The sequence below is a fragment of the Brachyistius frenatus genome, unplaced genomic scaffold (assembly GCF_029030835.1).
Source record: "Brachyistius frenatus isolate BFR_SWC_R1_liver_20210118 unplaced genomic scaffold, ASM2903083v1 Contig_115, whole genome shotgun sequence".
Lineage (NCBI taxonomy): Eukaryota > Metazoa > Chordata > Actinopteri > Embiotocidae > Brachyistius > Brachyistius frenatus.
In genome coordinates this window covers 1,103,709-1,118,671 of record NW_027210714.1, presented here as the reverse complement: position 1 = coordinate 1,118,671, position 14,963 = coordinate 1,103,709, and the positions used below count along the sequence as shown (strand labels likewise).

The following is a 14,963-nucleotide window of genomic DNA, read 5'->3' as shown; positions in this document are numbered from 1 at the left end:
AGTCTTTTAACCCACTAATGAATAAAAAAAAATTTGATTTGCGGAGCTTTAGGTCACAAAAAGCAGGATTTGACACATGACTAAGACTTGACTGCCACAATATTTTACGTCCTTCATATTTAAATCCCTGAAAACTTGACTGAAAGTTATGTTAAAAACACCACTCACATTAGAGCTTTAAAATCAACGTGTTTAAATGAAAGTCTTGCATATCGATGATTTTACAGTTTATCATTTGTTCACTAAAATCCAGAATAATCCTAAAACCCTCCCTTTTAGTGGTACATTGCTGTGTCATGATGTCATATGGTTTGTGACCACCAGAGGGCAGTGTGATTATAGAAATCAAACCCAGTCTCTGACTGCAACGGCAAAGCAGCACTTCACTGATCTACGTGTTCAAAACGCAGACACTTCTCTTTTATCAGATATATAAACAGAGTGCTATGAATACAATGACTCTGCAGCAGATTTGATTTTTGTCTCCAATTATTTATTTTGCTGGTCACCATTTTGATTAGAAATTCAAGAGGTATGAAATGAAAATAGAAAATGGAGCTGTTGTCAAATCAAAATCATCCACACAATTGCTGTGCTGCTTATTCGGCACGTCTGGGAGAAATGGGAAGGCGAGGAAGAGGAGGAAGATGAGAAAGAGGGTAGTTATGACTCATTCAGGTGGAGATGACGAAGCATTTTCTCTCCTCTCGCAACAATACAAATAGCTGCAGGTGCTCCCTTTGTCTTTCTTAATATAATGTAACTCAGTGGGGCTTTACTCCAATCAAATCAAATCTTGGTCAAAAAGCACGATGTCAAAACATTTACATAAGCAGAGGGAAAACTACGCATATAATGAGCACAACATTTTTATTTTATTGATCACACTTCAAGTGGGAAATACTCTGAATTAGAAAAAGAAAGCAGGAATCACATCTTTGGGTCGAGCTGTGCGACGCGAGCACAGATTACATGACAAACTCTCCAAAGGCATACGACGTAAAAAGAAATCCTCTTGCCTCCAGTGCTGAAGCTCTGCACGTTATGTAACAGTGCTCACAAGCTCGGCATATAGAAAGGTGTGTCCAGAGCTACATGCCAATCAAAGTATACCGACAGAAAGCCAGAGCCTGAGCTGAGCATGAGTGTGAATCATCAGGAGAAAGATGGATGAGAGTGGAGGGATGGTTGAGGGGCGGGGTTGCTGCATGACTTGAAAATGCTGCAGCATCCGGCCGCCTCTCCTCCTCCTCCTCCTCCTCCTCCTCCTCCTCCTCCTCCTCTTCTCTCCATCTCGTGCATACCGGCTGCTTCCTCCCCCCTCTTTCTCTCAGTCTGCGTGCTGTAGCCCTGCTGTGCGTTCCTCTCAGCCCTCTGCTGTAGCACCAAAGGGAGGAGGAGCCACCGGCCGTCACACACACACACACACACACACACACACACACACACACACACACACACACACACACACACACACACACACACACACACACACACACACACACACACACACACACACACTCGCACTCGCACTCGCACAGACACACACTCTGACATCCCACATCATCTCTTCTGCACACTCACTGTAAGCACCAGCCAGCCAGCCAGCCAGCCAGGCCCGTTTGGAGCAGGGGAGCCCAGCCGTCTCGTCGCCCAAGATGGATGTACTGATGAAGGGGTTCTCCATGGCCAAGGAGGGGGTGGTGGCCGCCGCCGAGAAGACCAAAGCAGGCATGGAGGAGGCAGCAGCTAAGACCAAGGAAGGGGTGATGTATGTAGGTACGTGACACATTCTGCCGGTGGAGACGCAGGGGGGAGAAAAAAAAAACAAGGAGAGGAAATTGGTTAAGTACTGCCAGGAGATGTCCTAATTTTTCGGTGTGCATGTCGAGTTGCCTCGTGTTTTTGGATTGTTTGATGAAGGGTGGAAGGGTGGGGGGGGAGTCCCATGGGTGTCAGTGTCTGGGACTACTGAGAAGTGAGAGGAACAGCGGGAGGGGGAGGGGAAGGGGGACGAAGAGGAGGAAGAGGAGGAAGAGGAATAGGAAGAGGAAGAAGGAAAGAGGGGGCAGGATACTGCTGCAGGTCTGGTGCAGGGCCGAGGGTGGGGGGGCGTGGGGTGGCGGGGTTAGATGGAGAGGCAGGTGGAAATAGTTGTAACTGGGTAGCAGGAGAGTAACTGGCGGAGGACCGGTTTGTCTTGTGTAAAAAAAAAAATTAAAAAAAAATGAAAAGAGGAGAGGAGGGTAAGAAAGAGGGACGCTGCAGGTTCCCAACACGACTCACAATCAACGGTTCGTGAGGCAGGTGGCCGAAGGACGTCTAGTGATGGAGTCGGTGCAGCGAAGGCAGCGGAGAAGAGTTACGTTTTACAGAATAGCCATGACCTACATTTAAAGGTATATATATATATATATATATATATATATATATATATACGCGCGTGTGAAATATACAATTCGACACGCTTCGCATTTAAGGTCACACAAAGGTTTGAAAAAAAATTGATCATTCAGAGAAAGATGCAAGACTATGAGGAGAGAGAGAGAGAAATTCAAATAACAGAAAATATGAGCGAACACACTTTAAAGAGGCTTCAGATGCTGTGATGCTTCGCGGTCCTGCTGTTGTTTTATTGCACGATTATTTTAGCTCATGCAGCGACTGCGTCACATCTCAAGGTTACCCCCCCCCCCCCCCCCCGCCCGTACCAGGCTTTTAGGCCGCCTCAGAGGGGGAGGGGGGTGCCAAAGTAAGAGGGAGGGTGAGGAGGAGTTAGCGGAGTGGAAGTGTTCGTCGTCTGCGGTCCGACTGACAGTCACGCAGCGGCTTCAGGATCTTTCTCATTATGAGGGAAAAAAAAAAAAAAAAAAAAATTGGTGGTGTGAAGGCACGAGTCGATGTCACAAGTGTGGAGTGGAGGGTGGAGGTAGACAGGGCAAGGATCACTTGAGCACTGCAGCAATTTGCTCTCCCATCACCCCCTCTCTCCTCCCCCCCCCCCACCCTCCTGCGGCCTACGCTCACCCCATCCCTACGTTGAGAACGTGCGTGTGCGAGAGTTCGTGGCGTCGCAGCAGCAGGACTTGCCTGCCAGTGAGTGCTGCTTTGATGACTAACCCACCTTCCTCCCCCTACAGCGCTTAAACAACCCCAACACCCCTCCCCCCCACACACACACACACACACACACACACACACACACACACACACACACACACACACACACACACACACACACAACCACCACCCCAGGGAAAGATGGGAGAATGGAGGGATGCGGGGACAGAAAGAGAAAAAGAGGGGGAGAGAGAGAAGGGAGGAGGGCTGTTATGTCACAATAAGCTTTGAGCCTCTAGTCTCGTGGCTCCTGAGCGAACACATGGAAGAGGAAGACAGTTGACATGTCACGATGGAGGGAATGACGGCGGTGGAGAGACGGGACTCACTGGATGTTCCCGAGAGAGTAGAGAGTGGTGACAAGCTCAGGTGAAGGAGAGGAGGAGGAGGAGGAGGAGGAGGTGGTGAAGGGTGGAGGAAGAGGAAATCCAGATGAGAGGAACAGAGGAGGGAGAGGGGATGTGATCACTGAAGCGAGGAGGGTCGATGGCTGCGATAAAGAACTGTATCTCCCTGCAGCAGAGTGCGTACGTCAGCGTGAACGTGGGCACGCGGCATCACGATTTGCACGTCGGCTTTCAGACCCAGGCTGGACTTGGACAGACTGCGGGACATGTTCTGTGATTAAATTAAAACAAAATCTCACAGGTCACTGAACACAAGCTGCCACAGAACAGCTCCCGTGTTTTCATCTCGTTGTTTTTAGGTTCCTTTTGAATGGTTGGTCAAAATTACACAAAATAAAAAAATTGTAGGTGTGGATTTTCTGCATTGATAATGAAATTATGGCTCAAGTCATTTTCAGAAAATGATTTGCGCTTTAACAGAGCTACTATTTAATACAAAAAAAAAAACCATAAAAGTCACATCTTTGAGAGGATTTTTCATAAATACAGGACAAATCAGAGCTTTCATCTCATCAGGACTGCTAAAGCTCAAATCCTCCTCGGGGGGGGGGGGGGGAATGACTAAAGCCATATTTTTGTGCCAGTAATACATTATTTCATAATAGGAAAAAGCCTTCAAACACTAATCCATGCAATCTTCATCTATTCAGGTGGCAGTTCGATCAGGATTATCATTTATTATCGGGATTATTTCAACAATTGCGTTCCTGTTCTAGTACTGTGCGCTTCTTCCTACTTTTTTTTTTCCCTTTACGATTCAAATGATAAAAGGGACCCAAAGGTTTCCTGGGAAGGGAAACACTCTTTCAAAGATACAGTTTGTCGCTTTTGCGACAGACAGATCACCACAGGCTCAAATACAGATATTGACAGGGTGCAGTGACAATTCAGGGGCTCCCTCAGTTAACTGAGAGAAAGAAGCTGTGTCATTGCAGTGTGTGTGTGTGTGTGTGTGTGTGTGTGTGTGTGTGTGTGTGTGTGTGTGTGTGTGTGTGTGTGTGTGTGTGTGTGTGTGTGTGTGTGTGTGTGCGCGCTGGGCTGTACTGCAGTACTGCTCAGTACTCAGGCACGTGGCTCATGTACCACAGGGAGCGTGCAGAGAGATGGAGGGAAGCAGGAGGCAGCGATGATGGTTGGATGCAGGAGAGTGTATGTGGCAGCATCTGCATGCGCGTGACAGCAGAGACGTTCTGCACACGCATTTTCCTTCCTTAGTTTCCACGTTTCTCCCAATATTGCCTTTCGTCTTTCAGAGCAGATATTTCCCACCTTGTATCGCTCACACTCTGGCAGATTATATAACCACAATTTATAATCTGCTAGGGATCATACTGTAATGAGAACAGGGAGGGAAGTTAGCAAGTCTGCAGAGCTTTTTGCAGCTCTTCAACATCAAACACGGAGTTCTCAATGTTGAAAGGGAGAAATAACAGAAAATTCAACAGTCCAAGCAGATTATTATTATTTTATTTTTTTTATTTTTAAAACCACCGAGAACAAATCAGTCACACTGGAAGGACACGGAGAGAAAGTAGGTCTTCGAATGTATTTTTAGAAACAGAGATGGACACTGCTGAAGCGACACTCTGACAATGCTTCGTCAGAGTGTCGAGAGGCATCACCAGCTTAGATATGTCTAAACATCTGACACACTGAGCGGGACAGAGAAGCAGAGGGAGAGGCAGAGGTCGTCGCTAACTGCTAAGCTAGATGACCTGAAATACCAAGCGCGCATTACAAACTCGTGAACAGCAGCGGCACACTGCGCGACAGCAATAGCAAGTGGCACAATAAGCTTACCACTACATCAGATCAGGATCAGGTTTAACATGCGTGGCAATGCCTCACACTGTTAACGAGAGTGAAAAATAATTCGGGGATCCACCTGCAATCCGTTCCAAAATTATATTAGTTCCTTCTTGATCTGCGTTACACCTTTCCACCAAATTTCATAAAAATTGGGCCGGTAGTTTTACTGTGAACCTGCTGACAAACACACACACACACACACACACACACACACACACACACACACACACACACACACACACACAACAGTTAAATATCACTCGGATTTTACATTTAAGATGTTTCTGACTCGAAATTAAGCAACGTCATCACCTCGATGTAACACTTCTCTGCAGTAAAGTCCTTTTATATTATTATCATAGCTGTGGGAACTTGTTGCACCTCCCTCAACACCCATATCAAACAATCCTTTATATTTGTCTATGAAATAATCTTGTAAGAAACTGACACAAAAAAAAGGCTGCACACACACACACACACACACACACACACACACACACACACACACACACACACACACACACACACACACACACACACACACACACACCAGCAGTTGAGCACTTACTCACAGGAAAGTCAGATTTATGCAATAAATGTTGATGATGAAACCGCGACCACTGACACTGTTATTTTATGGCAAAGCAAGTGATGATTTGGTAGCAAGCAAACACAAAGTAAACACAAGCATGACACAGCAGCAGCTCTGCTCTATCTGTCAATAAAGACATATACAAAACATCTTACTGATAAGAGCATCAACCACTGATATAGTCCGTATTCAGGGGTTTACCAAGTGGTCCCTGACTCACAACAAAACGCTGCCAGGCAGCATTTAGTTATTACTCTGTTCATCTCAGGGACATTTAACTAAATCTGGCCCAATTTGCATGCAACTTCAAATCCTACTTTTGAAATAACTTTTTTTTTGTCTGACACAAAGTGACAAACGTTTCCTCTTGACAAAAATGCACATTTAAAACATTTAAAAACAAACACACGTCAGCATTCACAGGTCTTTGCACTTTGAAGTTTTCTACTCTACTTATTTGTGTTGTAATTTTCTGCCTTTAACCCTTAAAAGCCCAGGAGAGGGTTGTTTCCAGCACAATGCCTCCATGATACCAGTATCTTCATGCAAGCGGTAAAGCTGAGCTCCGCCTCCTGAATTGCAGTAGTGCATGAAATACTAAAGACAAATAAGCCTTACCTGGTCAACCGTATCCTGCATACTCTCCTCGTCCACTTTTGGTGCTGTTAGCCGTTATCTTTGTCTCCTCCACGCTCCCTTACGAAGTGGATGACGTGCTCGTCAGTCGTCGTCTGTGCTGCAGTTGCTGATGTTAGTTGTTGATTCGGACCCGCTGGGTTTTCCTTTATGTCCATGAATTCATAAAGAAATCTTAAATATGCTTTTCTGTCGCAGTTTTTTTTTTTTTTTTAACAGCTGTTGTGGTTGTTTGTTACGTAACCTTAGACCCTTGAGCTGTTTGCGGTCTGACCTCTGACATCATTTCCGGGAACCCATACTCGACTATTGACCATAGACATGTGTATATATATATATATATATGTCTATGCTATTAACTACCAACTGAAATCAAAATACTATTAGAATATGAACATGACCGACAAAAAAAAATAATAATAATTTACTTATTGCTATTTGTTAATATTAATATTAAAATGTGTTTGTAGTTTTATGCATGCAGGTACTCTAATATCCGCCAGGTGGTGCTGCAGCAACCTGCGGCCTTGATCATGACTTGTGACGTGTGGGCAGCATGTTTATAACAAACTGTCTTCTCGTTACAAAATTATTCATTAATGCGAATTCGTTACATCATCGTTTTCGTGTCACGGTTTAATTTTATTGAGGAATAAAAATCATAGAAAAACTAAAAAAAAAAAATTAAATACAACTTAATCGAACAAATAAAACAACAAAGCTAAATTGACTAAACAAAATGGAAAAAACATTTGAGAAAGCTATGAAAACAATGGAATTGTATGACACTTTTCTGTTGCAGTGAAACATACATGATGAATGTGATTTTAATGTTTTGTCTTTGGTCTGCAGGCAATAAGACAAAGGAGGGAGTTGTGTCATCAGTAAACACAGGTAAGAAAAGCTGTATGTTTTAGCCCCATTTGTGACATCACTGCTCCGGTCACATGATGCAAAACTTATTTAGTAAGCCCAACCCTGTGTTCTGCTATAAGTTTCATTTTCCTGTAAATCACATGGCTCAAAGTAGTTTCATTTTTGTCCTCTACAGGCCTGCGTGTACTTTGCGGTTTCAATATAACTTTTTTCTCCATTTATCTGGCTACTTTGGTTAACGGTTGCTTCACAATTTAAGATTTCTGCATACAAAAGATATGAAGTGCTTAGATATGATGCTTTGGTATGAACTGAATTAAGCAGTATATCAATAAACAAGTGTAGATGATAGGATTATTACATCCATAGATGCACCTGAACACAGCGTTCAGATTCGATGCTTTGATTTTTACAAAACAAAAGAGAAGCAATTAATCTACCTCAGACCTCAGAGTGGAGTTACTGAGCCCATATACTGTATGCTTCATCTGAGGTGTTTTCAAGCTGTATATTGTATTTTTAGAAGAGAAAAAGGCTTCAAGGATCAGGACCAAGTTGTTGCTTTGGCAAAATGTACGTCGGTTCACTGCCCAATGAGTTACAAGGCTTTTCTATCGATCTGAAAGAAGCCAGTGAAACAACACAGTTTGCACTAAGTCGGACACAGAACATCAAGGTCACGAATGGGACCATGTCTGTCTGTTGTGTGTGTGTGTGTGTGTGTGTGTGTGTGTGTGTGTGTGTGTGTGTGTGTGTGTGTGTGTGTGTGTGTGTGTGTGTGTGTGTGTGTGTGTGTTTCCGTTTATGACCTTCCTCCACTCTTATTGTCTCAGTGGCCAACAGGACTGATCAGGCCAACATTGTTGGAGACACAGCGGTTGCCGGGGCCAACGAAGTGTCGCAGGGTAATGTGGAGGGAGTCGAAAACGTCGCTGCGTCAACCGGGCTGATCAACCAGGTCAGTTACCATGGTAACGTTGGGTGACACCAACAGCCTCATTCCTCTATTCTGAATAAGTGGGATTCCCTCGGGGTTTCAAATAATGATTATCATTAAATAATGATGAGTTATATTTGATTCATTGTTGAATCTAGATCATGTAGAAAAAAAGTTTTAAAAAAATGTCCTAGTACTCAATGTGACATCTTGTTTTTTTTGTCTGCATGTCCAACAGTACAATGACATTAAACAGAGAATCAGCAAATCTTCTCATTTTGAGAAGCTGAAATGTAATAATTCTCGGCATTTTAAACTTAATAAATGATAAGTTCATGATCAATTCTGTCTAAAATGATTGATCACCTAGTTTTTTCAGAACAAAAATGACTATAAGAACAACTTAAAATACATAATTTTGTATATATGTGAACTTCATTGGCAACGTTTTGAACCATGATTAAATGCGGACTCATTAAACTTACACAAAATACTTTACTTTCAGCCCTTAAAACTGAAGGTCCTCGCTCTGCTCCTATGTGTTGAACTCCTGTCAAATGTTAGATGTTCTTACATTTAACATTTGTGTCTCTTCTGCACGTCTTTCTAACTGTGTTTCCGTGTCTTGTGTGTGTGTGTGTGTGTGTGTGTGTGTGTGTGTGTGTGTGTGTTGCTTCCTGTGTTATAATATCGTGGCAGCGCTTCTGTCTCGTGTGTTGTGTCGTGTTGCCCTTTTCTCACTTTTTGTTGTTTTTTTGTTGTTTGTGTCTCATTTGTGTTTCCCTGATAGGAGGAGCCTGTATACGAGGTGCCTATATGACAAAACAGTGTGGGGTCATAGGTCATGCTGGGGTGGGCTTGAGGTGATGGAGAGACAGGGAGGGGATACGCTGCATGCTAGTGACCAGTTTGTTAGGTACACCTGCACAGACTAATTCCAAGAACCTGCAATAAATCTGCAGAATGGTCGTGTTTACAGGTAGGGTTTATTGCAGGGCTGTCGTACTGGATTGCGTTAAGTTGGTGTACATTATCCAACAGACTAAGTGAGCATCAGGAGGGAAAATGAGAAGCACAAGCTGCTGTGATGCTTAAAACGGTCAAATTCCCGCAGTATTTGTTGTTTTGTATTGAAGCTTGCATCAAATAACAGACTGTAAAACAGCATAAAAACATTACATCTAATAACTTCATACTCTGAATATTACTAACATTTTCCTCTCAGACGCTCACTAAGTTGTGTGATTTAAGCAACAATGATACTAAAATCCTCCATTTCTAAGCACGTAGCTCCTCTGTGTAACATTAAGTGACATACAAGCCCTCAGGAACATTTCCAGCACATCAGATGAGGCACATCAGTGAGTATATTCATGGCATGCACCAAAATAGACCAAAATAGCCTCAGGCTGAAAAAGGCCGAGAAACCTGACAGGCGTTATTTTTTTATTCTTCCTTGCTGTAACGCTATAATCAACAAACTGAACCGCCCAAAGAAGTCTTTCCGCGTTCTTAAGCATGACAATAAGAGTTGATTCAACCGTGCAGCATGTTTTTTTTTAAAGTCTTAACCACTTTATTATGTCAGAGCTTGATACAAACAACATAGCCATTGGTGCTTGAGGCCCTCCGCCCTGCCATCACCTCATCTTTTCATCCTTACAGAAAAGTCCACGTCGCTTCTCTTTGGTGTATCATGTATTCTCATTGTTTGTTTGTTTTTCTTCTTCTCCTGCAGGGAGAGTACGGAGGAATGGAGCAGGGCGGGGAAGGAGGAGAGGTAAGTTGGAATGCTGCTGCGATTAAAGCAGAGTAGATCATTTATATGCAGCAACTCAGTCAGATCAAATTATGGGTGACACTTCTGCGCAGCATTAATATGAAGGTGGAAAGTCATAAATATCTTATTAAAGTACAATACATTTATTTAAGTGATCTTTATATCCCGGTATTTGAATAATGTGAGACTTTTTACTTTGCTTCACTACATTTATGAGGATGTTATCAGATGTTTTTCTACATTCACCGTACGTGACAGCTGTGTTTACTGCTCAGTAGGCAGACTATCAAAACAGATACCATAAAACTGCAAATCATGTCTTTCTTCTACCTTTCATTCTTCGTTATTATCAAATCTGCTGTGTTCATTACCCACAATGCAACTCCACCTCTGCCAGCTCAGCTAAAGATTTGGGTGTGTTCTTCCAGTAGTGGCTGATGTAGCTTTGAGCTGCCAGCCTTAAAGAGAAATGAGGAGTGGGCTACAGAGGTCAGGTAAAGCCAACTGTTTTTTTTTGTTTAGACTTGTAGTCCTCAGCTCCAAATTACGCTGACTCAAGTGACATTATTTATGGCAAGTTATCCTATTTTAGGCAGCTCCTACAAGTGGCCAAAAAGGCTTTATACACTTTAAAAAAAAAAAAAAAAAACATATACAGGTGAACATAAAACTAGCTTTTACACATTAAGAATGAATAATTCTGTAATTTAAAGATCCCCTCCAGACAAGTTTTCTTTACTTCTTGAAAAATTCTTTAAATTAAATCTACCCATCCCTCATTAAAAAAAAAAAATCCACAATCTGTGGAGAGACTGATGAAGTGTCAGACACTTCACTGAAAAGTCCATTCTCAGTGTGCATGCTGCACTGGACCAAGTTTTCTTATCACATTACATATTCAGCCATAACTTGGTTTCACCCTTCAGCAGTGGACTGACTTTAGTGTCAAACTCTAGTCTACACAGTTCAGGTCAAACATCCAACCAGAACGGGGGAAGGACCGACTTAAATATACCGATCTGATATAACCAAAACCAAACCTGCGTGCATCCAATCAGCAAAACACGGAGCTACAGTTCTCCAAAATTGATTAAAAAGTCTTGAATGAAGAGCAAGAAAAAAAAAGGCCCCTATCGAAATCAAAACACTGTGAAACGTGAGAAGTTTAGGACAGATATTCTCTTCAGTGACACTGACAAGAATTCATAGACATCTAATATGTGGAATCACAAACCAGAAACGTTGGGAAGCACTGGTTTCACTAGTTGCTTACAACAGCTGTCAGATTAATGTAGTGGAACAAAAAGTGACAGAGAATTTTTATTTAGCACAAAAAGGAAATACTGATGTACCAAAAAAACTATAAGACTATACGTATCTTTGGAGTGCTGCTTTGCCTTCTAATGGATTTTTTTTATTTTTTTTAAATCATATTGTTGCATCGTAAAGGATCTGAATACATCCTCCACCACTAATATGTTGGTTTTTTTTATTTTATTTTTTATCTTGTCCTCGTTTCCTCTCTTCCAGGGGTATTAATTGTCTCCAGGACCATCCTGTCCTCTCCGGCATCCCTTCGCCCCCTCTCGCCTCGCTGTACCAGACTCCAGATGTTCAACATATTTTTTTGTGACTTTATGGAACCAAAATCAACTAAAACAGACTCTTCCAGATGCCGCACCTCAGCCCCTCTCTCGCCCCGCTGCCTCGTCACTCCCTGATGCCCCCCCCCAAACCCCTATCCCCCACCCCTGTCACATCCCCTGCCCCCCCCCCCCCTCCCTCTAATCTTCTGCAGCCTGTAGCTTTTCCTCCACTGCCCGTCGTGCCCCGCCTCACCTGTGCGTTAGTGTCGTCCTGATATGAACCCTGGTGTTGTTACCAACCGTTACGCCGAGCAACCTAATGGGAAATCGTACACACAAACACACACGTTCACACAAACAAAAGAGACACACCTTCATGAGGCACATGCATGAAACACTCGCACATACAGTACATACCATAAATGCCAGCACAGACAAACAGACAAAGGGCAAATGAGTGACAATTAAAGTGTGGGTGCTGCAAATACAGTTAAGCCTCCCCAGTCCACATGAATAACAATAACTTACTGTGTGACAGAGGCAGGGCATGAGAGGGTGTGTGAGCTGCAGTCAGTGTGCCTGTGTGTCCATGTTAGCTTGTATATGTGTGTGCATGTGTAGCTGCAGGTGTATAAAATAACTCTCCAGAGGCTTGTGCAGGGAATTGTGCATTGAAGACAGATATCATTCTGTTACGTGTGCAGTAGTTAGTTAGATTAGACTGCATGCACAGATGTGTAGAATGACTTGTCACGTGTTGTTAACCATAGAGTAGCAGCTGTTCTGTGTAGCTTTGTATGGCTTGGTGTTCGTTCCGCCTCAGCTTTTAGAAACAGGGTTATTACAATGGAAGCAATACACAGTGCTCATTTATCTTAGCCGTCAGAGTGGCAACGTGAATTGTGTTGATGTGATGCATGAGAAAGCAAGAGCAGTTTCAAATCTCTCTCCATTACGTTAAATATGTATTGGCTAAAGAAGCAAAGTCAAAATGGGAAGAAAGATCATATTTTTTCTTCATTTTAAATTAAGAATTTAACCAACTGAATGAATTAAGAGTGGAAAAACTGTTGGTTTATTTAGAGGTGACTGACACTGGAGTTTCTAAACACCCAGATTCTGATCATAACACTCAAATATGGATTCATGGAAATCCCTGAAATCTCTTTTTTTTTCCCAACTCAGCTCATTTCAAACTTGCATCAAGAGCAAAGACAAAAAGAAAAAGAACAAGTTTTACCGTCCGGCGGCTCGAAGCCTCTACCAACCAGTCACGTTACAGTTTACATCCAGACTCATTTGATTTCCGTAATGAAGACTTTGAAGGAAATGAATCCTTGATTTATGGCCATATATGTACTTTGTGAACTCACAATGACCTTGACCTTTGACCACAAAATTCTAGTTCATTCCTGAGTCCAAGTGAATGTTTGTGCCAAATTTGAAGAAATTCCCTCAAGGTTTTCCCGAGATATCACGAGAATGAGATAGACAAATGAGACGGATGTGAGCTGACTGTAACCTTGACCTTTGTCCACTCAATTCTTGTCAGTTCATCCTTAAGTCCAAGTGAACGTTTGTGCCAAATGTGAAGAAATGAGACACGGACGTTTTTTTTTTGTTTTTTTTCGTGTACTTAAGGGGAAATAAAAATGAAAAATTTAACATAGGGGATTGAAAAATGCTCAAAATGTCCATTGATAGAGGAAATATGATCACCTGTTGTTCTTGTGTCGTTGCTTTTTAGTCATTGTGAAACTGGTTTGCATGCATTAGGGAAACAAGCAGTTGGGTCAGTTAGTTATTCAGATTTGTGTGATTCAAAGAAAACATTCCTTCAGAGATGGAATCTTTCTGCTAGAGAAGCAGTGAAGGTTCGATGTTTTATCATAGATCGGCTTTGTCTATAGTTCTATGTATTGCTTGAATTCTGGGTAATATAGTTGTTTTTACTCTTTATTTTCACACTAACTAGTCTGACCCTGGCTGTTCTGGAGCTCCCGCCCATCAACTGTCTCAGCCAATCAGATGATTCCTTTCTCCTGTCACTCGGTGTCACCCCGCCGTTCACTACTTATCTGCCTGGCATCAGCGCGTGTGTCTGTATGCACTGTATGTGTGTGCGTAAATGTGTGTGTTAACATAGAACAAGTTCAGCCAGCAAAATGTGTGCGTGTGTGTGTGTGTGCGCGCGCGTGTTTGTGCGTGTGTGTGTTTGTGTCTGGAGCAGGTTTGTGTGTTTTTACTTTGAGGCCAATGGAAACTGATGACTGCATGTTGCCTTATCAAGCAATCTCACATTCACACACACACACACACATACGCAACACACAACACTTGCACTAACACACACGCACAGCACACTCCAAACAACACACAAATCACAAATCTTACCACAAATACACAAGTCACGCACCATGTTTAAGTTGGCATCAAAGCAGACTCGCTGATTTTATAAACAGTACCAGTGAAATTAAAAAGTTTTTGTTGAAATCCAGCCAAGGTGTCTTTGAATTTCTTTGAAGAGGCGGGATGCCGAATGTTGAGCCTAATGGAAAATAAAAGTGCTTCGACATGTTGATCTTGCAGTCAGGGTCGTATCAACCAATAGAAAATGGGTAGATCTTTAATGCCTGAGAAACGTTTGCAAACAGAGCTGAGAGGAAGTGATGCAGCAGCTTTTGTATTTATTCTTATCAGTCCAACAGATATTTTTACCGCTACTTTTGTAGATGCACAGACAAGTCAAAGATATTGATCTTCTAACGCAGGCCAACAGCTACGCTGACAAAAATTATACTTTGGACAAACTTTTAAAAAAAAAAAAAAAAAAATACTTGAATTTATTACAGATGAATTTATTAGTTTTTCAAAAATTATGTGTACGATCTGGTAAAACTAAGTTTTGATTCAACATCAATCAAAAATGTTTCTTTTACACAAGACAAAAAAAATGTACTTTCATACAAATAAAAAGACCATACATCATTTCTTACTTTTGTTACTGAATAACTCATATTTACAATTACATCTAGGTAAAGTTTTTACATTAGAATAAACTAATTAAAATACTAAAATTTTGTTACAAGTAATTTTTGTTAACTTTAGAATTAACTAATTAAAATAGATAAATCATTTTGTAAAAAGCTAATTTATAGGCAAGTATGCCTGAGGCACAGAGCAAACGACAAATGATAGCTTCCTTATATTTAACCATAAG

General features: G+C 42.1%; 1 protein-coding gene across 2 annotated transcripts; it reads left to right on the top strand.

Annotated features, from left to right (window-relative positions):
* The first annotated feature begins 1,336 nt into the window (after positions 1 to 1,336).
* sncgb (synuclein, gamma b (breast cancer-specific protein 1)) lies at positions 1,337 to 14,240 on the top strand. 2 transcript variants are annotated; one of them, XM_069713093.1, is made up of 6 exons: positions 1,337 to 1,779; positions 7,417 to 7,458; positions 8,274 to 8,398; positions 9,168 to 9,185; positions 10,116 to 10,157; positions 11,688 to 14,240. In XM_069713093.1, exons 1-6 carry the CDS (start codon positions 1,659 to 1,661, stop codon positions 11,694 to 11,696), a joined length of 357 nt encoding a protein of 118 aa, XP_069569194.1. In that variant the 5' UTR covers positions 1,337 to 1,658; the 3' UTR covers positions 11,697 to 14,240. The 2 variants fall into 2 exon arrangements, with proteins under 2 accessions (XP_069569194.1, XP_069569195.1); XM_069713094.1 differs by lacking the exon at positions 9,168 to 9,185 and having other exon boundaries at positions 1,342 to 1,779.
* Positions 14,241 to 14,963: the final 723 nt, after the last annotated feature.